Source organism: Halichondria panicea, chromosome 15, assembly GCF_963675165.1.
Source record: "Halichondria panicea chromosome 15, odHalPani1.1, whole genome shotgun sequence".
NCBI lineage: Eukaryota > Metazoa > Porifera > Demospongiae > Suberitida > Halichondriidae > Halichondria > Halichondria panicea.
Window position 1 is genome coordinate 1644713 of NC_087391.1, and position 26148 is coordinate 1670860.

Sequence of the window (26148 nt, forward strand, 5' to 3'; positions counted from 1 at the left end):
GGCATTCGGAGGAGATGATTAGAAAGCTGGAAGCAGCTGGTTTGGGCTTCTATGTGAGAGAGACTCAGCAGAAGCTAGGTGAGAAAAGACAAAATGTTGCTGTGTCTATGAATATTCTTGCGACTACCACCTCTTAGGTAAAATTCCCCTGCGTCAGTTGGTGTACCGTGTACTGGAACTGCCTCCTAGTATGTGCCCTCTAATCTATGACTTTGGGCAGCTCAACACTGCTACTGAATATGACTACACCAGCCAGATCGTTAAGGACCATGTGAGAGTATAATTATTTCTCAGCAGTTTTCAATTTAATATCCATTGCCTTGTAGGTGCTCGGGCACCCCTTGCTGCGTAATGAGAGTCCTGCCATCATTCCAGCCATATCAAAAGTGCTGACTAAATCTCAAAAATTCATGAGAGACCAGAAGGTTATTACTTTATTTATCACTGTATATTGTCAACATACATGTAATATAAATGTATATTTATACATGTACCTGCTCAGAATGAGTGCAGCTTTGTAAGTCTGAGGGATGTTGAGAGAGCCATGATTGTCTTCGAGTACTTCTATGAGAAGATGGATCGTGTGTTTGCTCCACTCATAAACAAGAGAGCAGAAGAGGCCTACAATGAGTATGTAGATAGTGATAATGAGGTATGGATACAAGTGGAGTCTCTGGAATAATTATGTATTAATGATATTCTCATGCAACCTTGCACTGTAGGATGATGAGGCAGCAGTTCTTCCCCCACGTCCACATCCACTGAACAATGTTACTATTGCACTGATCCTCTCTCTAAGTGTGTGTTATCGTGCTAGACTACAGGACAGAGAACCTTATGAAGAGCATATCGCAGCATGTTTTAATAATCCACTACTTCTACACGGAGGAGATGAGCGATTCAGAGATGAGATAAGATGGTCAGCTTGTTGGTTTTAGCATAGTTATAATTATGTATCTAGTATATGCAGACCTTAATTTTTTTGTATGCTATCCAGCTAGTAAATAGCGTGCCATTGATAGTATCAGATAGAAGGCAATGAAATTACCATCTTTCGAGACTCTATTATAACTGTCACCCTGTTCAATGTCTATTTGTAGTTGTACGTGAAATTATGAGAGATGGGCTGTATTTGCTGCAGGTGTGAGGAGGGTTTGCTGGACAACATGGTGCTTGGCCCTAACATTGCTAAGAATGCAGCCCTGCGGGAGAACGTGTTCATGATGGCTATCTGTATTGAGCTCAGGATCCCTCTCTTCTTGGTGGGCAAGCCAGGCAGTTCCAAGTCTCTGGCTAAGTCTATTATTCAAGATTCCATGCATGGACCAGGATCACGGTCACCAGTACTGAGGGACTTCAAACAGGTGAGCAAAATAGTGTGTAAGCGGTTAATAGTAGCAAGGGGCTGAGCGGTGTTGGCAGGGTCACGTCCTGTGCGTCGAGCTGTTAAACAATGTGTGCCGTGTATAACCTTATAGGTTATCCATTTGGAGGGAGGGGGTTCAGTTGTTCTCCCGAACACTGATATGTCCTCTCTACGGTGGTATCTTTAATAATCTTGTTTCCAGGCCCGGGTTTACCCTTTTTCCCAGTGGTGTATCGCTGATATTAATGTGTTTTTGATATAATTACTCACATAATTATTGTTCCCTTGGAATTTAAAATGTATACATGACTGCATGTATGTACATAACATGCATTGTCGAATTTCCCTGCAGGTGCACATGTTCTCATACCAGTGCAGTCAGCTCTCCACTCCTGAGAGTGTTATAGAAGTGTTTAAAGCAGCTGAGAAGTTTCAAGCCAAACAAGATATCAAGCAGTATGTGTCGGTGGTTGTGCTGGACGAAGTGGGACTGGCTGAGGACTCCCCTTCCCTGCCCCTCAAGGCATTGCACCCTCTGCTAGAAGACGGGACAGATGGGTCGGGTAAAGATCATCAGCAGCAGGTATTGTTTGTGTAAGCCTTCTAGTGCTATATCACGTACACTTTGTATGATTAACATACGGACGGTCATACTTGTGCATGCTTTCTCCCAGACTGTAGAGCGCGAGAAAAGAGTGGCCTTCATTGGCATATCTAACTGGGCTCTGGACCCTGCCAAGATGAACCGTGGTGTCATGGTAACGAGGGGAGACCCTGAGAAGAATGACCTGGAACTAAGTGCTGAGGGTATCTGCTCTAATGCAGACGGTAAACTGATCAAGGAGCAACTTCATAGATACTTTGCGCCTTTGTCTGAGGCTTATATGAACGTTTGTAACATTTGTAAGAAACAAAAGAGGCAGTTCTTTGGGCTCCGAGACTTTTATAGGTATATTCATGTTCAAATCTCATTAAAAAAAATCACTTGAGCTCCATTGTTTTTTCCCTCTAGCCTTATTAAGATGCTCTACTGGATGTGTGAGAAGTCTGGGGGTCACCCCCTCTCATGGCTCCAGCTGAATCATGCCATACGCAGAAACTTTGGTGGATTAGAATCAAAGGAAATAAATCCTTTAGAAGAGTTTAGTAAGGCCATCACTGACTACTTTGATGACAACCAAGACTTCAGTGGACTGGATGACAAGGTTCTGCCACTATTAAGATAGCTACTATAGATGTGTGCTTTTATTATTGATCTATACCTTTGCAGATGTTGTCGATATTGAAGCCTGACTGTAGTCCACTGGGTCTGATCAAGACTAGCCTTTACACCAAGGACACCACCACGCATGGGTAAGGTCTGGTCTGTATACCATTAGTGTTTAGAATAGCTTGCAAGCGATGCATGTAATAGCAGTGCAGTATTTATTCTGTTCACTTGCTAAATCCAGTGAGAATCGCTACCTGCTGTTCCTGACTGAAAACTACGCTGCTCTGGACATTCTGAAACATTATGTGAGAGGAGAAGGGGCGAATGATTCAGACCTCACGTCACAACCGTACATCCTCTTCGGTAGCAGCTTCCCTAAGGATAAAGGGTACACACAGGTACAGTTGCATGCCAGGCATAATATGTAATTGTGTTAATGGCTACTTAGCCATGCCGTATGATATACACTTAGTTTGTAGTTCAAGCCTAAAATGCATCAGTGTATATACTGATATACTATATACTTAATTATCATGGGTTGTGTACTGGTGCACTCTATTCCTTTCTATAGGTTTGCCGTAACATCAATCAGATTAAGATTTGCATGGAGACTGGACGGACAGTCATTCTGCTCAATCTAGAGAACCTCTATGAAAGTCTCTACGATGTTCTCAATCAGTACTACATGTACTCTGGTGGGGTGCGCTATGTGGACTTGGGATTACAGACACACAGGGTCAAGTGCAGGGTTCATCCTAACTTCAAGTGAGTGAATAATTATGAGTAAGCTAAAATACAGCAGCCGTTAAATCGTTAAATTTTTAAAACTGCCATAAAATGCATGCGTATATATACAATGTAAATAGAACCGCAATGTAATGCAAATTATTTTGCCCCTTCTTTCCCCTTTGCACCATGCATGCAACAAAGCGTAATTAGTTATGAATGCTATCATGCATTCCTTCATTGAGCATTTTTCGGCAGCAAATAAACGGTAACGCAAAAGCAACCCATTTAAGTTGATGGCTTACATGTATACCTCCTGTGCACAATGGCCATCGTTGTCAACCCCACAGGCTAGCTAGTAAATTCTGCTTCCCTAAACAGACTTATCCTGATAGCTGAGAAGGACACTGTGTACGAAAAATTCCCTACCCCCCTTATCAACCGCCTTGAGAAGCACTTTGTTCTCACCTCTTCTGTGCTTGAAGATTGGCAGAGTGATATTTTGGAAGACTTCAATACCTGGATTCAAGATTTCTCAAACACAAGGTAAACTGTATACTCGTGTACATGTATTTACATCACTTTTGTTGTAATTTCAGAGGGAATCACTTTAGTGAAGCCCATGCATTCATAGGCTACCAGAAGGACACACCTGCAGCAGTGGTGTTCCAGGCTACTAATCTCTTGAAAAGACTACAACAGAATCCGTCACTTCGTAGCAAGGTTGAACAACTGCAGAGGGCTGGTATCATTAGTGAAAACTTTGCTGGCTTGTCTGAGGACTCACCACAGTGGCCTGACTCAGTGAGTTAACGCCTGTAATGGTGCTGTTAGTATACCGATTTCTATTACACGTATACTGATAACTGCATGTCAATGTGCACTGTTAGCGTAGCGAGGAGCTTATTTGCTTTCATTATGCCTCTGTGTGCGCGTGCACAGCGGGGTATACAGTAGTGTGTTTGTATGTTTGGAAGGAGGGGCGATAAACACAAGGCTAACTGAAACCTCACACACTGAAACATACCATTAGCCCCATTCACGAGCACTAATCCGGGTCAGATTATTTTGAGTAGTGGGCACAGTAAACGACCACTAAATGCATTTGTGCAAATAGTGGCTGATATAAAGTATGTATTCGATTTAAGGCGACCCTCTAAATATGCGACACCCTCGATCTTAGCAATTTTCTGAACTCGAAAAGTTGCGACTGCTGCATTGACAATTTTTTTATGTCTCATCCTAAATAGAGGTCAAACCATAGCTTCGATTACAGGCCACTAGAAACAATTAAGCGGCCTGTAATCGAGGATAGTAGAGTAACCTCCAATTAGATGCGAACTTCTAAATATGCGACACCAGGACTTTAACATAATTTTTCAACAAGAAACGACCTCTGGCTTCGTAATTATTTTTTAAGTGTCGCCTTAAATCGCAGGCTTACTCTAGGAATACTCACAAACATGTACAACAAACATGTACATGCAACACCTCAAAATTAGCGCTTTGTGTTTACTCAGAGCTAAACCACTTCTAACCCACCCCCCCCCCCAAGCCAACCTACCTCTAGCCTCGATCCCAGGTCCACCTCCAGAGGTTTCGGTCCTTTTGATTTCCTGACTAGTGGGTAGCTCAAGGAAAGGCGAGACCACTCCCATACATGCAGAGTTCGAGTGTGATCTATCAAAACATTTGCAGTTGAAAAAAGGTTTATATGTAGGAAGTGCTTCAAAATTTGCGACCTTAGAATATCGTCTTTCTTCTAATTACAGCACCACTCTAATAGAAGCGCCAAGTTCACAAAATAATTTTTACATTTGAGCGCCAAGTAAATTCTGAAATTAGTTTTTGCTGGTGCTTAATACCGTCGCTTAATACCGTCTTTGTTCTAATTACAGCACCAAAGCAATTAATTCGAATCTGGAAATAGTCTACATTTGGAACGACATTGGTTCTTAGAATAGGGTGGAGCTAACAAAAAGTGAACGAAATATTCAATAATGCGCACTGAGGCATAATTACAGTGACCAGATTGCCTCGAATGTAGCAACCGTATAACCAAAGGTCGTCGTGCTAACTATAATGTGTAGCTCTATACAGTATAGACTATTAGTATAGCTCTATACCTGTAACTGTTTTAACTGTATATTCTGAGGCATTAACTAAGCACCACAATAAAAATAACTACAAAATGGAAATGGTTCATAGAACATAAAACTGAGAGTTGGTTCTTCTATTAGAGCGGTTCTGTAAATAGAAGAAAGACAGTATTAGAACATAGTTATAACTCGGCCTTTAATCGAGGCTCTTCAGGATCTATGATAGCCTTGTGGAAACAGCCACTAGTACACTACTCTACATTTTATTGCTAAGCGCCAAACTGGAATCATAGTTTTTTTCTTGTTCTATTTGTGCGCCACAGGAAAATCCTAATTAATTTTTAGTGGTGGTAATTGTAATTATAGAAGAAAGACTGTACATGTAGTAAATTATTAAGCAAAATGTAACCCACGTGACAACGCCAGTTTCTTCTGTTATGAGTGAGGATGCTTTTATAGTTCTGCTAATTTTAATCTTTAATACCATGACGATTGTGTTTAGGCTCATGTGATTCTCATATCTGGATATCATCTTATGTTTAGGCGTTTTGTGGCTTGTAGCTATACATGTACAATCAGTGTAAGATCTATAACCTGACAATGTTAATACAGTGGAACCCCTCTAGCTCTATAACGGACACCATTGGGTAACAATGTTTTGGCCTTTGTTGAGAGGTTGTTTTGTACACAAACTGTTCATTTGGGACCTGGGTGCCTGGCCGTTATATAGCAGCTGGCCTTTATTCAGAGGTGGTTGTTAACAGAGGTTCCACTGTAGTTTAGAGGATTTCAGATTGTTGACACCCTGATGATGATGGTACATACCGTACCCTCGCGAAAATAAGCCCATCTTGAATTCCCTCTTTCGCTTCGAAGTTCTTGCAAAAGGGTATTTTGACTCGCTTATACGCCTACACAGAATGAAGAGTTTGAGCCGGCAGCTAAATGCCACGTGTTGACTTTTAATTTTAGTGGAGAAAGTAGGTAGTAGCTAGTTAGACTATACTCCTTGCAATGCTGGACCAAGATCAGTAATATGAGTGGATCTCTTTGCCCTTGAAGATGTATGCAAGGAACAACTAGTTCTATATGCAGAAAAAGGAACAATTTAATAACACAAATCTGAGAACAAACTCATCACCTAGGCCAATTTTGCAAGTTACTTCATTGCCTTGATTTTCTGAAACAAAGTACGTGATAGCTCTGTTGGAGTATGACCTACCATCCTTCGGGAAGTTCCTGCTGCTACATCTGACGAGCAACGAATAGAGTCAGAGTCAACTTCTTCATGTTCATTCTTCATTAGCATGCATTAGTTTATAACATTGGTTGTCAATGAAAATTAATGTTCACTATGTACTGAAATGAAAAATTAATTAGTAAACATTGAGCTAAGTGTATGCCTCGATTTGAGGCCGCGGGTGGGCGTATATTCGAATGAAAACTCGCCGTTCGCGATTAAACGCCCAGTCTCCTAATAAGCCCAAACTTCTTGCAGAAAAGGGTGGGCGTATTTTCGCAAGGGTACGGTATATCGCAAAAATTTGTTGGCACTTAAATTTCGTAGAATGGCCCTAAAAGCAGTTCCTGTTGTGGGTGTATTGCTTACCGGAACACTCCGAGGTCACGCGTTTCATCTTTGCACGTTAATAGCAGATAATTCTAAATACATGTAGCGAACAATTTTTCAAAATTAAGCCCTATTATATTGATGCTGTAAGGTCTTTACTGTTCATTTTGGTACATGCTCTGGTTCAGTGATTGTTCTTGAGGTGGCTGTACATGCACTATGGAACAGTTCCTGTAGCAGGAGAGGGCCTTTAGCATTTAAAATGTTTTTCACTGATGTCCCTACATGCAGGTTCTCAAACTGAGCCAGTTCCTTCTGCTCCAAACAGCTGCTGACGATGCAATTATCCGTCTTCGTAAATCCGATCTTTTACAAGCAGAGATTAAGTGTCTTACAAGCTGGTATTTCAAGCACCAATACCACACCTCCATAGGAGAGTTTCTACAGTATGAGTGCAGTCACAATCGCGAAGTGTTCTTACAGGTATAATAATCATGTTATCCCATGCACACCTCATACCGTTGCGTATCTCTTCAGGTCACTACTCACTGTCGACTGATGACTCGTGAGGAGTTAACCAAGGTCACTGACGCTGTTGGCATGAACTTTGCACATTTTGATCTACATGAGTTTGATTCTGAACTGGATTTCTCAAACAAAATAGGGTACGTCGTGTACTATAATTATAATAACATTTCTATAATTATGTTCACTGATATGCAGCCCCAAGTTTATTCGTGATGACGTAGATGATGCTAAACCATTCCTGGTGATTGTACAGTGTGACTCTGGCCATTTGAATTCTGACCTTATTGCGTGTGCCAGATATAGGGTCTGCGATGAAGCCATACGAGCAAAGGCTAAAAACAAAATTCATGGTGGTGACAATATTGATGTCACTCATATATTGTTTGTCATTCACTTGCCACAACAAGAAGTCAAGTCACAGTTTGTGGGCTTTCAAGGGGACCCCTGGATCTCGGTGCACATTGATGACTTGCGAGCTACTTCTGAGATTACAGTGATACCTGAACAAGCGCTGAATGCATCTATTAGTCAACTTTTCATCGGGCAATTGAGAGAGAAAAACCAGGAGCGACCTGATTTAGAAGAAAGTGATGAGCAAGAACTAAAAAAAGGGAGTGACTCTTACTTTAGGATTGAGACTGGGGAAGAGGATAGTGAGGGCGAAATGTTTCATTCTGCCGAGCATAGGCATCGCATGAGTGACAATGATATATACAGTGATCAAGACATGTCTGATGAAGCAAGTATGCCAGATACTCCCCAGCTGCCTAGCATATCTAGTTTAGAAGAGGTCAACAGAATGGATACTGAAAGTAACGAACCTCATGTAGAGCTGGCATATAGAGACAGTGCTCTCAATGATGAGGCAAGCAACATGATGGACATTGAGGATGCACAATTGTTTGATCCTCTACTAATCGACCTAGCAGTGCCTCCAGTGGAGGCTGACAAGCTGCCTAGTGATACTATGCAAATCAGTTTACCTCCAAGTGAGGAGATTGAAAGCATTGTGCCTACAAGTCCCATCAAATATTCTGATAACGACAATTCCGAACCCACACCTCGTCCAACGAAAGCTTATCCAATTGCTGAAATTCCTACTCTAAACTCAAAAGAAGTTCCATGTCAGGAGGACAAGTTATGGGCTGAGCCCAGTGGATCATTCCACCCTCAGCACCACCGGCTGTTGGGCTGTGTGCAAGCTGCTGTATCACTGCTCAAAGACACTCTGAAGGACAGAGCAAAGCACAGAATACTGAAACTCATGTCACTTATTCCAAAAACACATCCAGGTAACCATGCAGTATGTACACTAATTACTGTTCTAATAAGTTATCCCTATATATAGGTGAGGCTCCGTTTTACGACCTTTTGGTCAAGCTTATTCACTCGGCTCTGCTGCAGAGAGAAAGTGACCGAGTTGACGAGAGAGAATGGGTACTCAATGAGGCCATGAGTGGCAGAAAGCTACAGAATGGAGGGACATTCAGAAATGTTCTGGCTCGCCGTATTGATGAAGTCATCACTCCCTATTTTGCTGAGATCATTGCTCATGTTGATCGGAACTGTAACCTTGATCTACTCGATTCCAAAGACCTGAATTCACCTGTGTCAAGGTTATGGCTTACCATATTCAAGTTCACAGGAGGAAGGATTGACTTCTCCTCACTAGCAGAGGGCAAAACAACCATAAAGAATGACTTCCAGTGCCAATTTCCTTTCTCGTGGTTTGTAAGGGACATGGTGAACGCCCAGAGAGCTAACATGCTAGGTTGGTGCAGTTGTTATGATGTTATGCATGATAGTGCAATCATGTATCATGCATTACCATAGATACTGAACAACACCTCCATAACTCACTGTGTGAGGCTCTGAGTCTAACTGATATGGGGACAATCTTGGGCAGTGTTGATGAGGATCACGTTGACAAATTCTACAAACTCTATCTTTATGATTTTGTGCGTTACATTCACAAAAGCAGTCACAAGAGCGAGCTAGGCAATATGGAGTACAAGGTATGTCTTGCATATTTCTTTTCTTGTAGTTGATGGGGTAACTTGTTTCATAATTTTCCTTACAGCTGGTCATGAATGCGTTGGACAATGTGACCCACCATAATGACTTTTGCTTCGTGGATGGCCACAAATCACTGTCTCGGAAAATAGTGGCTCTCCATCTTGTTCATGGCCAGTGTTCTTCCAAGGTGCTCCAGTTTGGTCAGATTGTATTGCACAGACCAAGTATTCTACGCTCCCTATCGAACAAGGACTCATTCAGAGTGGCAGGACAAGTAAGCTGACTTATATGTATACAAGTATGATTGTTTCGGTAGATCGGACATTTGATTCTATAGTTCACTCAAAACTGTCAGTGTATTGAATGTCCACAAAGGTACTAACCTCACATTGTCATTATTATTACCTTCTGTAGGATTTCGCTCTTCATCTGTATGCGGTGCAAAGAGTGCTAGAATCGGATCAGGAATATAATGACCCCACTAGCCAGGACTTGGCCGGCCTTAACCCTCCTTTGCACAAAACTAACCAGGATGATCTCACTCGGGACCTTCAGCGATGGTTAAACCACGTCCGTTTGTCTCAAAATGTCATTGACACCATCTTGAGATCAAGCTTTGGGGATGATACTACCATCATGTCAAGGTTAAAAGAGAAGGCTGTAAATGCATGCATCCATTAGTTTTACCATTCTGTATATAGGCTGACATGGCAAAGGATTAGAGCTCTGCAGATTTTCGCTGAGAAGGTTTATCTCCATCACTGTAAAGTTGAAGGGATGCCTTTTATCATTAGAAGACTTGCGCTAGTAAGTTTCATTTAAATATATATTTAGACGTTGCAATGTTGTTCATTCTCCATAATTATTATGTTTATGCAGATTTTGAAGTTTCGTTCAGACTTTCTAAAAGAAGTCACCGTCAAGGAAGTCAAACAACTGTTGAATGCTGTGTTCAATTTTCCAAAACTCAAAGCAGATAATATCACGAAGAAGAAAATTAGGAAAAATTGTAATCGTTTCTTCATTGAGGTTGTCTCTAGCTTGTGTTTCGGTGGTATGGAAGCACCAGAACCAGAGCTTGTCAAATTGCTGTTAGACACTGTCCTTCGAGACAACCAAACTAGCAGATTTTCTCCTTACAACGACGAGCAGCAGGATGAGACTCCTACAATCAGATCATTCTTACTACAGCTGCTGCTTGAACATGAGTGAGCCGTTAGCTAGACATTTTGTTTTTTAGAGGATTTCATGTCTTCTTAACTCTTGACAGACATGATCAGGTAAAACAGTACCTAGACGAGTACTTCAAGCGGTCCATTGCAGTGATCAGAGGGCATGGCATGGACCAGGGACTTCGTCTGCTGTGCATTCAGTGCTTTGAGGTGTGTGTGTGTGTATGTGTATAGGTGTAATATTTTGTGCTTAAGTCTGCGTATGTAGCATCATGCATTTAACACAGCCCCACAATACACAACACACAGGATTCTCTACGTAAACGAATAAATGTTCTCCCTGCTCAAAGCCGGGCTAGCTACATTGAGCGGATATTGGGGGAAGGTTATTTGGTTCTACAGGAGTATTTTCATACACCCTCAGTTAGTTTGCAGTATCTGGAATCAGTCGCCGGTGTTCGCCTTTCCCTCTCTGTCCTAGCCCAGGAGCTAAAGAGTGATCGTGTCAACAGCAGTCTTCTCAGAGTGGCCAGAGATCTGTGCATGGACACCAGAGTAAATGTGATAGACCCCAAAGGCAGAGTGGACACTACAGGACCTGTGCTCTACCTCATGAGGCTCCTAGTGAGGCAATTTGGCTTCCCCTGTCTCCAGACTGTCAGCCAGGCCCATCCCTGGGTCGTCCCCGAGACTCTGAGAAGAGTGGACAATGTAAGTGCTTATACTCTGGTTGGGTCAATTGTATACTATTGCTATTCTAGGAGGAGAAATCAATTGACTTGTCTGTGCTGTATGAGCAGGGGTATAAAGATGTGAGAATTGCTGTTAACACAGCATTGTACAGCAACGAAACAACAGAACTCGCAGCATGTGTGGAGGTACATGTACTTAACGTTTTTCATTAGGTATATGTGTGTAATACTTGATTTTTTCACGTTCAGGATGGAGCTGAGGTGTGTTTGTTGGCCTTTGCTTTTTACCAGAAAGCAACTCTATCTCGAGCAAGCACAGCACCAGCGGTTCAAATAGAAGCGGAGGTACTGACAAAGCGACAGACAAGATACATGATTATTAGTTTTTATCCTCCCCATGCATGCAGGCCCTCCAATTACTAAACACATTCGTCCAAAATTACCCAACTATCTCACCAGAATTGCTGCAAGTCTTGCGCTTGCTCTTGGCCAACCAACAGGGTGGCACCTTGGCCCAGATGGTTGTATCCCCCCACCAGGCACAGGCAGGCCTGCACAGATCCATCACTGGCCTTGTGGTGCACATTGTTACAGTGCTACTGAGCAGAACTAATAATGAACTACTGCTGCCATTCCTTAACATGCTTACAAATCCCACTTTACTCAAGGTATAATTATATACATTCACAGGGTTCTGAAAATACAGTGATTCTATAAATGCATGTTTACAGAATGCCTACCTGCCTACCATGCCTGAGGATATGCTGCAGGAAGTGAGACAAGCTGGAGGTACCTTTTATGGTGAGTCAGTAAATTTATAGGGCTATATATAATTTCATATATCTCCACGGCTATTTACAGAATGCCCCAATGGTCATCCCTATCTAGTTGGAGAGGTGAGTACTTTTCTTTCAATACTTGCTAGGTCCGTATAATGTTATGGTCCAAATTATGACTGTACCAATACATTTACTTTAATAGTGTGGACGGCCAGTGGAGCTAAAGACCTGTCGTGAGTGTGGAGCATCTATTGGTGGTACCAGCCACAAGCTGAGGTCTGATAACAGGACTGCAAGAGAGTAAGTACATCATGCACAAGTATTTCAACTTGACACTTTTATAATGTTCATGTGTCCTACATTCATCGTAGTGAAAATAAACCTTTCAAAGTGTAATTACAATACAATTGCAGTAGGAGATACTGAGAGTTCATTAGGAAGAGTATGCAACTCCTGTACACGGGCGGCGTTCTGCCAGACCTACATCACAAATACATAACCACAGCCACTTGAGATATGCTAATAGGAAACGAAGACAATGAATAATTAAGATTTCACAGTTAAAACAGCATGTGGTTGTGTCGTAGGCTGGACAGAACGCCTACTACATTATACGGTTTTAAGTGGAGTTGCGTACTCTTTCTTGGAGATACACAATTATTTAGTCAGGGCCATGCGTATAGTTAAGGGAATCTATACTTAAAGTATATTTGTCTTGAGTTTGACCTTCATAAAGTTGTCATAGCTTTGTCATACTTTACTGAAATTCAAAGTTTCATATACCATTGGAATCGTTGTTAAAAATCTATCTACCGTATAGCGGGTAATTTTCGGGGGACAAAATATTCGTGGTTCAGCAATATTGAGACATTTCGTGGGTAATATTTTCGTGGTTGCTGCTTGGATTGTAGGTAAAGGTAGGCATGGTTGAAGCATTCGTGGGTAAAATATTCGTGGTCAGACCTCCAACCACAAAAACCACGAATATTTTGCCCCACGAAAATTACCCGCTATACGGTATATATGCTGTAGAGCTGGTAAGCTCCAACCAGCTAAAAGTTAGCATTTTCCATGTGCATGTAGAAGTCCCAGGCATACTTGTCCACCACATAAAGCATAAATGAAGCCATAATTGACCACCTAACTTCTGGGGTTGAACTCAACGCAAATAGACTTTAGTTTGAGTTTTTAGAAATGGTTTTTTTTTTTTTTTTTTTTAACAATTCGGCAAAGCCGGGATACAATAAAAATAGCAGAAGCTAATAAGTTAGTACCCTAAAAAAAAAATATATATATATATATATATAGTGTAACTACCTATTCAAAGAATGCTAAGTACTACAGGGTCATTAAGCATAGATTTAAATAATTTTAAGGGAGTACAAGTGCTGATTATAAGTTCACGATTTGCCATAATCCTGTTCCACAGTTCAATGGTCCTTGGGAAAAAGGAGTTATTATGGACCGATGTTCTGCATGATACTGGAGTCAGAGAAAGATTGTTAACATATCTTGTATTGTATGTTAATTGTCTCTTCTTAGGTGTGTCCTCATAGTAACCACATAATTTTGAATAAATGGTGCAGACTGGCCAATGCCCTTCTCTGACCCAGCGTTGGTAGTTCTGCTCTTTTCAAAAGTTCCAAATAGCTGATAGAGTAATCCCACTGTTTTAGGCAAACCTTTAATGCAAACTTCTGGACTTTTTCCATATCCTTGATAATGCATTTTAAGTGTGGGTTCCAAACAATTGAAGCATACTCTAGTTTTGGTCTAATGAAAGATTTGTATAATTTCAGCATAACAGAAGGGGGAGAATGAGTTGCGAAGTTTCTGTGTAGCAGTCCAACAAGTTTTCTCGATTTTTTACAAAGTGCCTTAGTGTGGGAATGCCAAGAAAGATCTGATGAAAATTGTATTCCTAGATATTTGAACGTCTCCACACGCTCCAGGGAAAAGCCATTGACTGAAAATGTGGGTGGCTCGATGGACCTACTTCTCTTGTTTGATATTAACATCACTTTACATTTTGATGCGTTGAATTGAAGGTGTTTGCCAGACATGAAAGCAGCAACACTGTTTATGTCTTCCTGAAGTGTATCGTAGTCTTTAATCGATTTAATGACTCTATAAATAGCCATGTCATCTGCAAACATATTTAGATGGGTGTCACTTGAGACTACATCAGAGACATTATTAATGTACATGATAAAGAGCAATGGGCCTAAGACTGATCCTTGAGGCACACCTGACATAGCATGGAGAGTGGTAGACGCTTGCCCATTCACAACTACAAATTGCTCTCTCTTCAATAGGTAACTTTTAAGCCACTTCAAAAGGTAGCTGTTTATTTCAAGTAAGTGAAGAAGTCGAAGTAGTGGTAAATGTGGTACTGTATCAAATGCCTTACGTATGTCCAGAAAAACAACAGCAACCTCACTTTTGTTGTCAATAGCTTTGCTCCAATCATCCACAACTTGTATTAGTGCAGAGACAGTTGAGCGTGCACGCATAAATCCCCACTGCCTTGTTGAGATTGGGCAATGTTGTATCAGATGTTCCTCAAGTATTGACTTAACATGTTTCTCTAGGAGCTTGCTCGCTGAGGGTAAGATGGAAATGGGTCTATAATTAGATAAAAGCTTTGCGTTACCACCCTTGGGGACTGGGACCACTCTTGCTCTTTTCCACTCTGAGGGAAATTCACCCGTACTGAGTGAGTGGTTGAATATATTCGCAAGTGGTAGTGAGACCGAGTTTGCCATTGATTTCAACATTCTGGGTGTTATATTGTCAGTGCCACATGACTTGTTTGCCTTCAATGATTTCAGGAGTATCTCCACTTTGTCCTCACTGCAGAGTAGCTCTTCGGGGCAATCAGAGGGCACTAGATCACCAATTAGGTCTTCCATATCACACGGTTGCAGAGCAGGATAACAATGGTTAAAGGTTGAATAAAAGTACTGATTTAGAGCTTCAGCCTTAGATTCAGCAGACTCTAGAGTTACCCCATTGGCTTGCAGAGTAGGGACTGATTGCTCACTGTTGTTTATGACTTTAACAGTTTTCCAGAATATTTTGCTATCTTTTGAGCTGAGTTGGGCCATGTAATCTTTTTTACTCTTACGTAACAAGGAAAGGGTTTGATTCCTCTGGTTTTTGTATTTCCTCATGTCAGTGGGAGCTTGGGTTGCGTAACTGTCATTGGACCTTTTGCATGCATGCATGTGTATATAAGAGAAATGGCATGCAACTTTATACTCCACAAGAAATTCATAGGTCTATATTTAGCAATACTGCACCCATGCAACGCGGTTGAACTTTGACCCTATATATCTACATTAGCCACGTGCGGTTCGATGGGTTTAGATAGATGAAGAAGCACCCTCGTGGTACCGTCAGTGTTTCCCCACGGTTTTAGTCAAGACTTATTTCCAACGTGGAAGGTATGTAAATATCCACGAGCAGTTCTTAGTTTTGGTAAACACTTCTTTTGCTTCACGACGGTTATTTACAAGTGATTTTACCGTCATGGAGGTCAGTTATGTGGTCTTTGAAGTGTATACCGTATTACTAGAATGTTTTGCGAGCATCAAACATTATTTTGCGAACTTTGCAATGGTTGATCAATTCACAACATTAAAATTCACCAAAAACCTAAATTAGTACTGGTAAATACACACGATCCTTGCCAAAACGCAATAATTAGATCGCAAAGGGTCAACTTTTCATTACAGCTAGCTATAGACTATATAATTATATATATACTCCACATGTAAGCTATCCCACTTCATAAAAATTGGAGAAGAGTTATATGCAGGGAGGGAAATTGAGTGGGTGAATTCAAAAAATACAAAAGTATTTCTCAAGCAGCTTGAGTTGCAGTGAATGCAATGGTATAACCCCCGCCAATAACCATGCAGTATCAATCTATTGGCATGTCCAGTCTTTTCACTGGGTATACATATGCTTAGATGCATTCCCTCTCTTGATTGTCACAATTGTTATCAGAAAAAAATTTATATATCTTCCCATTTTTGCCATTATATACAGGAACGACACAACTAAGACTGGCCATGACCTTGGTGCCCCTCAACAACGCACTGTTAATTCCGAGAGAGAAAGAACCTTGTCTGCTACAGCAGTGAACGTTGTCAGGGTGCTCATGCATGCTTCTTTCCTCTGGGCTGCCTGCCACGACCAACAGTTGGAGCTTATTGTTGAAGTGGTCAAGGGTGTCAGGCCACAGGACCTAGCAGAGTTCTTCTGGTTCCATCTAGTGAAGGACTTGGAGTGTATGCAACGTAGCACTGGAAGGGGGATGGATGAGTGTGTCATGATCATGCATCTGGTGCTGAAAGAGATACTAGGAACCAATCCTTCAATTTGTAAGTATACAGAGCTGAAGTAATAGATCTGTTTGTTCAATGTATTTGATCTACAGCCTGTGGGAACTCGAACCAACTACAAAATAAGACTGCACGCAAAGAGTGGGAGCGGCAGTTCAATATAACCTATATTGAACCAGTTCTCAACCAGCTTGAAGTAGCTATGGCCAAAGCACTGGATCTTGTAGCTAATGACGATCAACAAGGTTTGGCTCTTTACATTGTGTATGACCTTTATACTCACTGCGTCCATCTCAGATCAAGATCGTCTGTTCTACTTGGCCTATGAGAAGGTCAAGGTGGTTGATGAAAAAAAGTTAGAGGTACATCTCTGGAGTTACAGACCACAAATTTGCCTGGAACATCTTAAAAACGCTGTACAAGCTGGGAATGAGTGCAAAATTCTAGACACATTCCTTCAAAATGTGAGTTTGCATTCATCACCAATCGCATGATTTGTTTGTTTTCTTTTGTAGGAACCAAGCCTACGAGCTACTCAATACATCCCAGACATTGTAAGACTCCAGCAGTTTATGTTTGAGACATTTGATAGACGCTTGGACAAGAGCAAAGCAGAGACTATGACTATCAGAGAATTCCTTAAGGAAGTGAAAGATACAAGGAATGGTGTGTGATTAGTATGTGAGTCATATAGCAAGTGGTTATATGTATGCATGGTCTTCTTCTACTCAGAAAACACCAAAAACGAGTGCCAGGAAATGATAGAGAATCTGAAGAAAGCATGGACTCTAGTAGGACAGAAGCTCAAGAACCACAGTAAGCTGCGTGTATACACTGCCTGAAGTGTTTCAGGCATGCATGTGTTCTTCAACAGACCGACTGCCAGTAGAGGAGGAGTATTTGATAACGGAGATCAACGATAAAACACCACTGGTCTACTTGATCCCCACTACCATGAGGGAAGGGCGCTGTACCACGGCACTTGTTGACTATCTTGTCCTCACACACAACGATTTCATTGAAAAGTGCAGGGGGATCGTGAGTCAGGGGTCAGAGTCTTCTGCTTCGGCAGTGTGGAAAGAGCACAAGGTCCCCATCACTCATGTGCATCGCTGCCATTTGCTGGAGTATGAGCAGCATCTACAGTCCATCATCCTCTCTCACTGTCACTACTCACTTACCGTGGGGAGTGGTCAAAACATCAAGTACGACCTCCCTGCTCTTGAGAAACACATCCTCAACAGATTTATTTATGGCAAACCAGCTGTTCTTCTGGACATTCATTGCGTAGCTTATCGTAAGGACATCTACAATGCAGAGACTTTCCAGGAGATACGACGCAAAGTTAAACCCCAGGTAAATTATATCTGAGTGTGTCATTTGCTTGGTGTAAAATTTGTTGTCCACAAAGTAAATTTAAATACAAATGTACATAACTTTAGGACGATGTTTTTGTTTATCCACTACAGATACGACTTCGCCAACGTATTCAGCAAGACATAATAACTGATCTGCGAACTCCTGACAAACTGAAAGAATCACTGGATGTGGTAGACATTGTCCTTGGGCTGCTTTCATCAGGAGGGGCCAGCGATGATGTTAGGTTGGAAAAGTACATCTTGTCTAGAAAAATGGGCAAGAAGCCATTTAGTGCCAAAGTGAGTAACAGAGATATGTATCTACTTTGCTTGAAGCTTCTGATTTACACCCCCAGGCTAAAGAGCACTGCACGCTTGGTCATATACTCTCCCTGTGGGAGACAATCTCTGTGGAATTGGCCAGGCAGCTGTGGCATACTGGGCAGGAACCGTTCGAGGGAATTCCTGAAGGGTATTCTATTGACCTGTCAACTGATCAGTTGAACGACCTGAATAAGTGCCTGAGGACCTTTGACCTGGCGCTTTTGCTAGGCAGTTTGTTTGAGTTCATTGAGGTCCACGTCAAGCACATAACTATCGACGAGGAGAATTTCGCGTAAATTTTAATTGCTGACAGTATTTTTCAAGTTTGCACTAAACGTATACTTGCCAATGTATAATTATATGCAGGTGCATCTGCATTAACGATTGTAATGAATATCTACCATTAATAAATTATTGTTGAAATGTTTATTTCAGTACACACACACACACACACACACACACACACAGACTGGTCGAATCTCTCGTACTCTACTGGGACATGACGGAACAGAGCCCAATTGACCTTGATCGCCTAGATGAGTTTCCTGAAAGTATTACAGTACCCCAGGCTGTGGCCATGTGGAAGCATGTCGCTGAATACAAGGAAAATAGACAGTGACACTGAAGTGAGAAATTTGTAGTTATTATAATTATAGCAGTCAATTGTTATGTTACTATACATTCGTAGTTTTTTTGTGATTAATTATTTATTTGAAATTAAAGTCAATTGCAATATCAAATTTTTCTTCTCCTACAGGAGATCCGAGGCTATAGCATCAATGTTTGATGCATGATATTGTGCATTTAATTTACTTCACAGTATTAATTATAGTTGGTGGTTAGTTTGCAGTGGCATAGGCAGAGGGGGGCTCACGGGGCAAGACCCCCCTCCCCCCCTTTTGTGCAACTCCAACTGAATCGATAATCACTAGTGCATGGTGATGCTATATAGTGATCTATTTCTGCACTGCTAGTTACTAGAATGATGTCATTCAATGGAAATGTGGGCAGGGCTATCTAATTATATGCGCATGCTGGCTGAGAAAAGTGCATGATGACCTTTAATAGAGGAGGAATACCAGTGTCAAAAGGTCACTGATCAATAGCTTCCCAATATCCCGGCTATAGGCCACTTATAATTATAACCTAATAGGCATCTCATGCACCTATTTTAAAATGTTATAAGGCAATTCATTTTTGCTGTTTTCAAGTGTTTGCAATCCTCCACGAAATTGTTTCACGAATGTAGTTAGTTACCGAGTAATTGCCATATACCGTATAGTACGTGCAAATTTATATAATTCTATACGAAAGTTAAGCTTCAGTTTTTTTGTCTGCGTTTTCATAAAAAGCTCTGCAGTGCTAAACGCGTTTTGTTTGAGTATTGGAGTACCGTACGTATTACTAATCGTGTGAAAACCTTTCATATCATAAAACCAAGAGTTTATGATAGAGAGAGAGTATCGAACGTAGGCATACTGTACATCAGATGTATGCGGAGAGTAACGTGACTTCCTGTATCTGTCACAAGCTTGGAATTTGCACACTGACCAATCCAGTGTGGGTGATGTAATCTATCAAGAAAGTAGATTACATCACCCACACTTGGATGGGTTGATAGATTACATCACCCACGCTTGGATTGGTCAGTGTGCAAATTCCAAGCTTGTGACAGATACAGGAAGTCATGTTACTCTCCGCATACATCTGATACACAGTATGCCTACGTTCGATACTCTCTCCTCTATCATAAACTCTTGATAAAACTAACTTTTGCGTTCTAGCAAGAATCATGATATCATACAAGCTGTAATACCAGTATATAGGATTTTAATTTTGCAAAGTGACCAACACTCGCAAAATTTACTTGTTTGACGCTCGATAATACGGTCTACAATAGACTGTGTTAATTGCTATTCTGGCTCTCTGAAGTAGTTATGGCCATGCACCTCGATGTACCGGCCATTTGGTTTGGCACGCATGGGTTGCTGGCTAGATATTTATTGCATAAAACTCGCCCTGAAATGCGGCCACTCGCTATTCTGCATACTGGCCAGTACTGGCTGCCTCAAAGTATATCACATGCAGTAAAAACACCCCGGTGAAGGTCACCAATTTGAGTGGTGAGCTTCACCATTTTTCTACTTCACCAGTGTAAAAGACTGAAATTCTCACTATTGCTCTTTTTTCACTACCTAAATAAACGGTGATCATCACCATTTTATTTACCATGTTGTTGGTGAATTGTAACAGTGATCCACAATAATGGTGATTATCACCTTATTAATACCATTTTATTGGTGAAGATCACTGGCAGTTCTTGTTAGCAACATACCCGGTTCACCAATAATATATTTACTAGTTCACATTCACCATTGTGGTTTGTACATTTGCTCGTAGCTGTACATTTGCTTGTAGCTGCATGTACATAATTATAAGATTCTAATATAATTTAATACCCCTAGCCTATATATAATTATAATAGCCCATGCATGCATGGTCCAAGGTCAACAAATGACAAAATTGATTATGGCCCCTTAGGCCTATATATATATATGATTATGTGCATGCATGCATATAAGAGTGGCAGTTTTCTGACAACATTTGATTGTATATAGATGTCATATATATCAGGAGCACATTCTGTAATGTGCTCCTGCAGCAGTAGCTAGCCCTGTACTGTACACATGTACATGCATGTCTATCTATAGTCAGTAATTATGTATAATTATTATACTATTATATTATTGCTGTATCCTATAGCTACAGGGGTGCACAATGACGAACCAAGTTGTCAAGAAGTTGTCAAGAAATTAAATTAGCATGCATGCATGCATACTTAGTACATTTCGTACCAACGTTAAACAAAGTCTGTTCTAAAATACAATAGAAAATGTAACGTACGTACGTGTTATAATTATGTCCATGATTATGTCCAACAACAACTTGTTCATCAAAAATTAGCAGTATCGATTAGATTGAGCATTCACTGACAACTCTCACAGCCTCCTGCCCTTCAACAGGGGATTGTGAGCGTTAGCCAATAGCATCTTCTAAGTAGGGTCCTTTAGTACTTACTTCACTAGGTCAGTCCGACGTACACCACTGAAATGCGTGTGCAGATTATGGCTAGAAAAAATTAATGGAGAGATTAATTCCTATACTTATACAGTATGTAATATCAGGAGTACATGAATAGGAGTAAGCAACTACTATACAGCCCATACAAACGTGTTGTTATCTCACTGTGTCATGTCATGTCATCATACTACATGTGTAAAACGCCCACATCTCAAGTGGCCTACAACCACAATCAAAACAGTGTGGTTAATTACATGCATTGTGCAAGCACACTTGGTAGAATAGGTCCAGGTAGCTAGCTCTTGCACAAAATGAAGAAAAGCAAAGAAACATGAACACAGCAAAGCAACTGTGATAGAAGTTGCCAAAAAGCTTGCTAGCATTGGTGAGAAAATTAACTGAAGAAGTAGAGAAGCTATACCACAACTAGAGATGTACCCTGAGAGAAAATAGGTTTTTAATCTAAGGAACAGGATGATGGCTTGGTGAAGCTTGCAGACCGCCTGTGCAATCAATACAAACAATTTTACATCAAGTGTAGAGGCAAAGATGCATACTTAAATTTTCAAATTCAGTGGTACGATTTCCTACATTGCGTTGCATCTGGGGTAGAAATGAAGCTCTCAAAAGACTCACAAGTAATCGACTCAGACTATGAAGAAACTCCTGCTTTTAATCTCTTGTTATATACTGCTGTGTCTCTCAAGGTTGACGTTGTTTCCTCAGACACACAACTTGCTGCAAGTTGTGTGTCTGAGGAAACAATGTCAACCATTGCAAGTAAGAGATGGAGCAACTTTAGCAGCTTGTCACACCTCTAGTTTAGTTCTCTCTATACACGGTAACCCGGCACCACACACAATGCTAACTGAATTGCATTGCATCAAACATGTTATTCAGTAAAGATTAGTTACCAATTTCATGGTGAACAGCCAATTCCGTCTTTTTCTAAGGTTAAGCATTCTCTAGATGATATTAGCTGAGTAGATCTAGATCTATGCTATTCTCTAAGTCTTGTATATATATAGTTTCAGCCTAGCCTGCACATGCACTTGCACTCTTGTTGACAATTTCTGTGAGCCTACCATGCAGCCATACATGGTCATGTGTACACAAAGTAACCACAGTTTACACTACTACAAGTGTTTGTGACGTATTGAGATAATAACGAATTTATATGGTGTACATAGTAGTTGCTTACTCCTATTCATGTACTCCTGGTAATATACATGCATACTTGTAATTATGTGTCGGGCCATGGCAACAAATAGTAAAGAGACCCATAAAGTAAAAAACAAACAAAAGTGGACTCACCTGGCCATGGAGGGAAGGCCAACCTGCAAAATATTAAAAATTCGTGACAAAAAAGTATGTATATAAACAGCAGTGGTATAATAGTTATGTACGTTACTATAATTATAGTAGATTTAAGACAACATTAATTTATGTAACGTCAATGAGTAATGTGTCAGAGGGAAGTAGGCGATACTTTACACAAACAAAGGTGTTTTAGCTGGTTTATGTTGCGTAATAGTGTAAATTGCCACGCCCCTGTGACAAATTATACCTAACCAACTGGGTGCACAGAGGAGGGAGGACACGATTAACCTTAGCTCTAATTAGCTAATTATCGCGACCTTTTAATTACATTCTTTAAACGATTCATCTTTTCTTTCTTTATAACCTCTACATATTGGGACACACAGAACAGTACTGTAGTATGAGTGACAGGCAATTCTTGCAGGCACAGAGCAAACCATACAAATAAAGGGGTGCTAGAAGCTAGTGTCATTGATGTTCTTCATGTTGGAGACACTCTGAACTAAACAATTCCATGTTGCAGCTTTATCACAAAGACAGGAGTGCCTGGGGTGCTTCTCACAGGGATCTTGGAGACAGGAGTGTCTGGGGTGCTTCTCATAGGGATCTTAGAGATAGGAGTACTTGAGGTGCTTCTTATAGGCCTGGGGTCCTATTACCTTCAGGTCCTGACAACTTGGCCATAGGGGTACCTCCACTAGTAGGAGAAAAGGCTTACTTTGCACTAGCTCTTGTGTCCAATATGTAGAGGTTATAAAGAAAGAAAAGATGAATCGTTCAAAGAATGTAATTAAAACGTCACGATAATTAGCTAATTAGAGCTAAGGTATGTTAATTGTGTCCTCCTCCTCTGAACTGGGTGTGTAGAGTAAAGCATGGAAATTCAAGCTACATGAAAATCCGGACGATTTAGCACGACAGCTAGCAAAAACAGAAAGAGCTATGCAGAAACTAACTTGACACATAAAGAGAAACATACCTTGTAATCGATCTGGTGCGGTATCAGCTTTCAGCTTTAGCTAATTGATGCTCTAAGTAGCTCAACTCGAAATTGCATCGCATTCTCCGAAAATGCAATTATCCGCACGTTTATTTTGCATGCTCATTACCTCATTATGAAGAAAGCTGTGAAGCTGATACCGCACCAGATCGATTACAAGGTATGTTTCTCTTTATGTGTCAAGTTAGTTTCTGCATAGCTCTTTCTGTTTTTGCTAGCTGTCGTGCTAAATCGTCCGGATTTTCATGTAGCTTGAATTTCCATCCTTTACTCTAGTTGGGGCTAGGTAGACATCACATGAGCTTGGATGTAGCAAATAAAGACAAAATGATTTGTGATGTCACAAATCAATGAATATCATTGCTACGTCAGCAAAAACGGGCAAAGAGCAGCAAAATGGAGCAAAATCACCATTTTTGACAAGAAGGGCTGCTCTAGCAAAGAAGAGACTGGTCTAGCTCCTGTAAGTTAGCACAAATGAAAAGTATACTATTGTAGTACATGTTCCTCAAAAATCAGACCTTAACTAGCATAAACTCAAAAAATCAATGCCTAACACATTTGCTACTAAAAATTTACAAAATTCTTTGTATCTCAGAACCTACTAACAGCCTGCACTTCCTCTGGATCTCAAAAGTTGCACAAGGTAATGATGTACTTGCACAACAAATTTTAGATCTTAACTCAAACATAATTATAAGATAGTTCCATGCCTAACATATTTTCCAATGTACACATATTCTAGCAGCCATTTGGAATGATAATGTCATATGATGTAACAGGTGGTGGTCCACTGGAAGCGCCAATAGTTGAACTTTCAGTACCTGCACTCAAATTGATCCAATCACATTTAGTTTAGAAGATAATTATACACAAAAACGTAAAAAAACAAAAGTTCTACTCTCTTTGGTTGTTGCACTGTAGATATATCTATATACCGTACCCTCGCGAAAATAAGCCCATCTTGAATAAACGCTCATCCCCTCTTTTGCTTCGAAGTTCTTGCACAAGGGTATTTTCACTCCACCCAGAATGAAGATTTTGAGCATGCGCAGTAGCTAAATGCCACATGTTGACTATTAATTTTAGTGAAGAAAGGACGTTTTAGGTAGGAGCGAGTACGACTATACTCCTTGCTGGACCAAGATCAGACATATAACTTTCTCTGTATGGATCTGTTTGCCCTTGAAGATGTATATGCAGGGAACAAGTAGTCCAAGAAAGTTATCACACAGGCCAATTTTGCAGGTTACCTTGCCTTGGTTTTCTGAAACAAAGTACCTGATAGCTGCTCTGTAGGAGTATGACCTATCATCCTTTGGGAAGTTTCTGCTACATACATCTGACATCGACACAAGTGACAAGCAACGAATAGAGTCAGAGTCCACTTCTTCTTGTTCATTCTCTTGTCTTGCTTTATCATACTCATGCATTAGTTTATAACATTGTTGTTGTCAATGAAATGTTCATACTATATGTATTAAAATGAAAATACAATAGAATTATCTTAGAGAAAAGTATAAACCTCGATTTGAGGCTGCGGGTGGGCGTATATTGTAATGAAAACTCGCCGTTCGTGATTAAACGCCCAGTCCCCTAATAAGCCTAGACTTCTTGCAAAAAAGGGTGGGCGTATTTTCGCGAGGGTATACGGTAATAGGAATCTTTGTCCTACAGTGGATTTCAGTTGCGTTCGAATTTGCGTTGACTTCCGTGTTGCGCTATACGATAGGAAAAACACGGGAAATTATTATATTGTCACGTGAGCTTCCACGTGAAAATTTCAGAGCCTTCTCAGATTATTCACAGTACGTGTCTGACAGTAACAGGGACTCTGGCTGGCCTGATTACATGGAGAATTGTGACTACCAGTCCCACTCGCCATACCCTGGGCCTAGCCCTGGGTATATCTCTATGGGTCGTTGTTGGCAAGGCCAAAGTAGAGTGGAAGTTTCAGCACCCAAAGCTACAGTTAGCGCTGTTTCCATGTAATACTCTTTGTGTACACAGTGTGAAACAGCACGGGTTAGGGTTTCCCCTTCAAAATTATCTTCTAAACACTACGTATATTCGGTAAAGGTAGTGAACCCAGTACGCAAGTCCGAATACACTGTCAGAAAGCTTAGTGCTTATGATCGTTTCTCCTCATTTGATGAACTAACAGAACAGTTGCAAAAGTGTTTGGGCAAAATATCACCCAGCCAAATAGGCTACATTGAGCCAGGGCATGGATTAAAGGGGAAGCAGAGGTGGCTTTATACAGATGAAGATGTAGATACCATGTAATACTATGACATTTACAAGAGAAAGACTGAGATTCTGCTCTGGTGCTTTTCTGAGAACCCTGAAGGATCTGAGATCACTATACATGCAGTAAATCGAAAAAGCAGAGACAAGTTCCAAATCTAAGAAGGAAGCAATTGCTTCAAAAATTAACGAAGTTGAGTGCATCGTGAAGAAACTTCAAGATAAGCATGGCAAGCAATATTCAGTAGAAAAGTGTAATGCTTGGGTACATTTGATTCATATGGAAAAACACGATTCACACAATGATCCTC

At 40.8% G+C, this 26148-nt stretch overlaps 1 protein-coding gene across 4 annotated transcripts in view; it reads left to right on the plus strand.

Moving 5' to 3' along the window:
• The window catches only part of LOC135348751 (E3 ubiquitin-protein ligase RNF213-like), a 38811-nt gene extending 19895 nt beyond the window's left edge, over positions 1 to 18916 (plus strand). For 2 of the 4 annotated variants that reach the window (XM_064547056.1, XM_064547057.1), the window contains exons 36-75: positions 2 to 78; positions 138 to 271; positions 327 to 425; positions 503 to 652; positions 723 to 919; positions 1142 to 1364; positions 1719 to 1949; positions 2041 to 2315; positions 2379 to 2571; positions 2637 to 2719; positions 2818 to 2974; positions 3148 to 3341; positions 3684 to 3848; positions 3902 to 4106; positions 7263 to 7454; positions 7509 to 7636; positions 7695 to 8791; positions 8848 to 9270; positions 9333 to 9514; positions 9580 to 9789; positions 9930 to 10159; positions 10217 to 10322; positions 10395 to 10723; positions 10786 to 10897; positions 10997 to 11398; positions 11449 to 11565; positions 11629 to 11724; positions 11787 to 12047; positions 12111 to 12180; positions 12241 to 12275; positions 12361 to 12458; positions 16212 to 16546; positions 16603 to 16752; positions 16805 to 16971; positions 17023 to 17173; positions 17240 to 17323; positions 17382 to 17863; positions 17977 to 18165; positions 18222 to 18481; positions 18658 to 18916. In XM_064547056.1, the coding sequence (XP_064403126.1) occupies positions 2 to 78; positions 138 to 271; positions 327 to 425; positions 503 to 652; positions 723 to 919; positions 1142 to 1364; positions 1719 to 1949; positions 2041 to 2315; positions 2379 to 2571; positions 2637 to 2719; positions 2818 to 2974; positions 3148 to 3341; positions 3684 to 3848; positions 3902 to 4106; positions 7263 to 7454; positions 7509 to 7636; positions 7695 to 8791; positions 8848 to 9270; positions 9333 to 9514; positions 9580 to 9789; positions 9930 to 10159; positions 10217 to 10322; positions 10395 to 10723; positions 10786 to 10897; positions 10997 to 11398; positions 11449 to 11565; positions 11629 to 11724; positions 11787 to 12047; positions 12111 to 12180; positions 12241 to 12275; positions 12361 to 12458; positions 16212 to 16546; positions 16603 to 16752; positions 16805 to 16971; positions 17023 to 17173; positions 17240 to 17323; positions 17382 to 17863; positions 17977 to 18165; positions 18222 to 18481; positions 18658 to 18808 (8440 nt within the window). In that variant the 3' untranslated portion in view covers positions 18809 to 18916. Of the gene's footprint in view, position 1; positions 79 to 137; positions 272 to 326; positions 426 to 502; positions 653 to 722; positions 920 to 1141; positions 1365 to 1718; positions 1950 to 2040; positions 2316 to 2378; positions 2572 to 2636; positions 2720 to 2817; positions 2975 to 3147; positions 3342 to 3683; positions 3849 to 3901; positions 4107 to 7262; positions 7455 to 7508; positions 7637 to 7694; positions 8792 to 8847; positions 9271 to 9332; positions 9515 to 9579; positions 9790 to 9929; positions 10160 to 10216; positions 10323 to 10394; positions 10724 to 10785; positions 10898 to 10996; positions 11399 to 11448; positions 11566 to 11628; positions 11725 to 11786; positions 12048 to 12110; positions 12181 to 12240; positions 12276 to 12360; positions 12459 to 13587; positions 13723 to 16211; positions 16547 to 16602; positions 16753 to 16804; positions 16972 to 17022; positions 17189 to 17239; positions 17324 to 17381; positions 17864 to 17976; positions 18166 to 18221; positions 18482 to 18657 lie in introns of those variants that run through there. The other 2 variants (XR_010398812.1, XM_064547058.1) reach the window with 2 other exon arrangements.
• The last annotated feature ends 7232 nt before the right edge of the window (positions 18917 to 26148 follow it).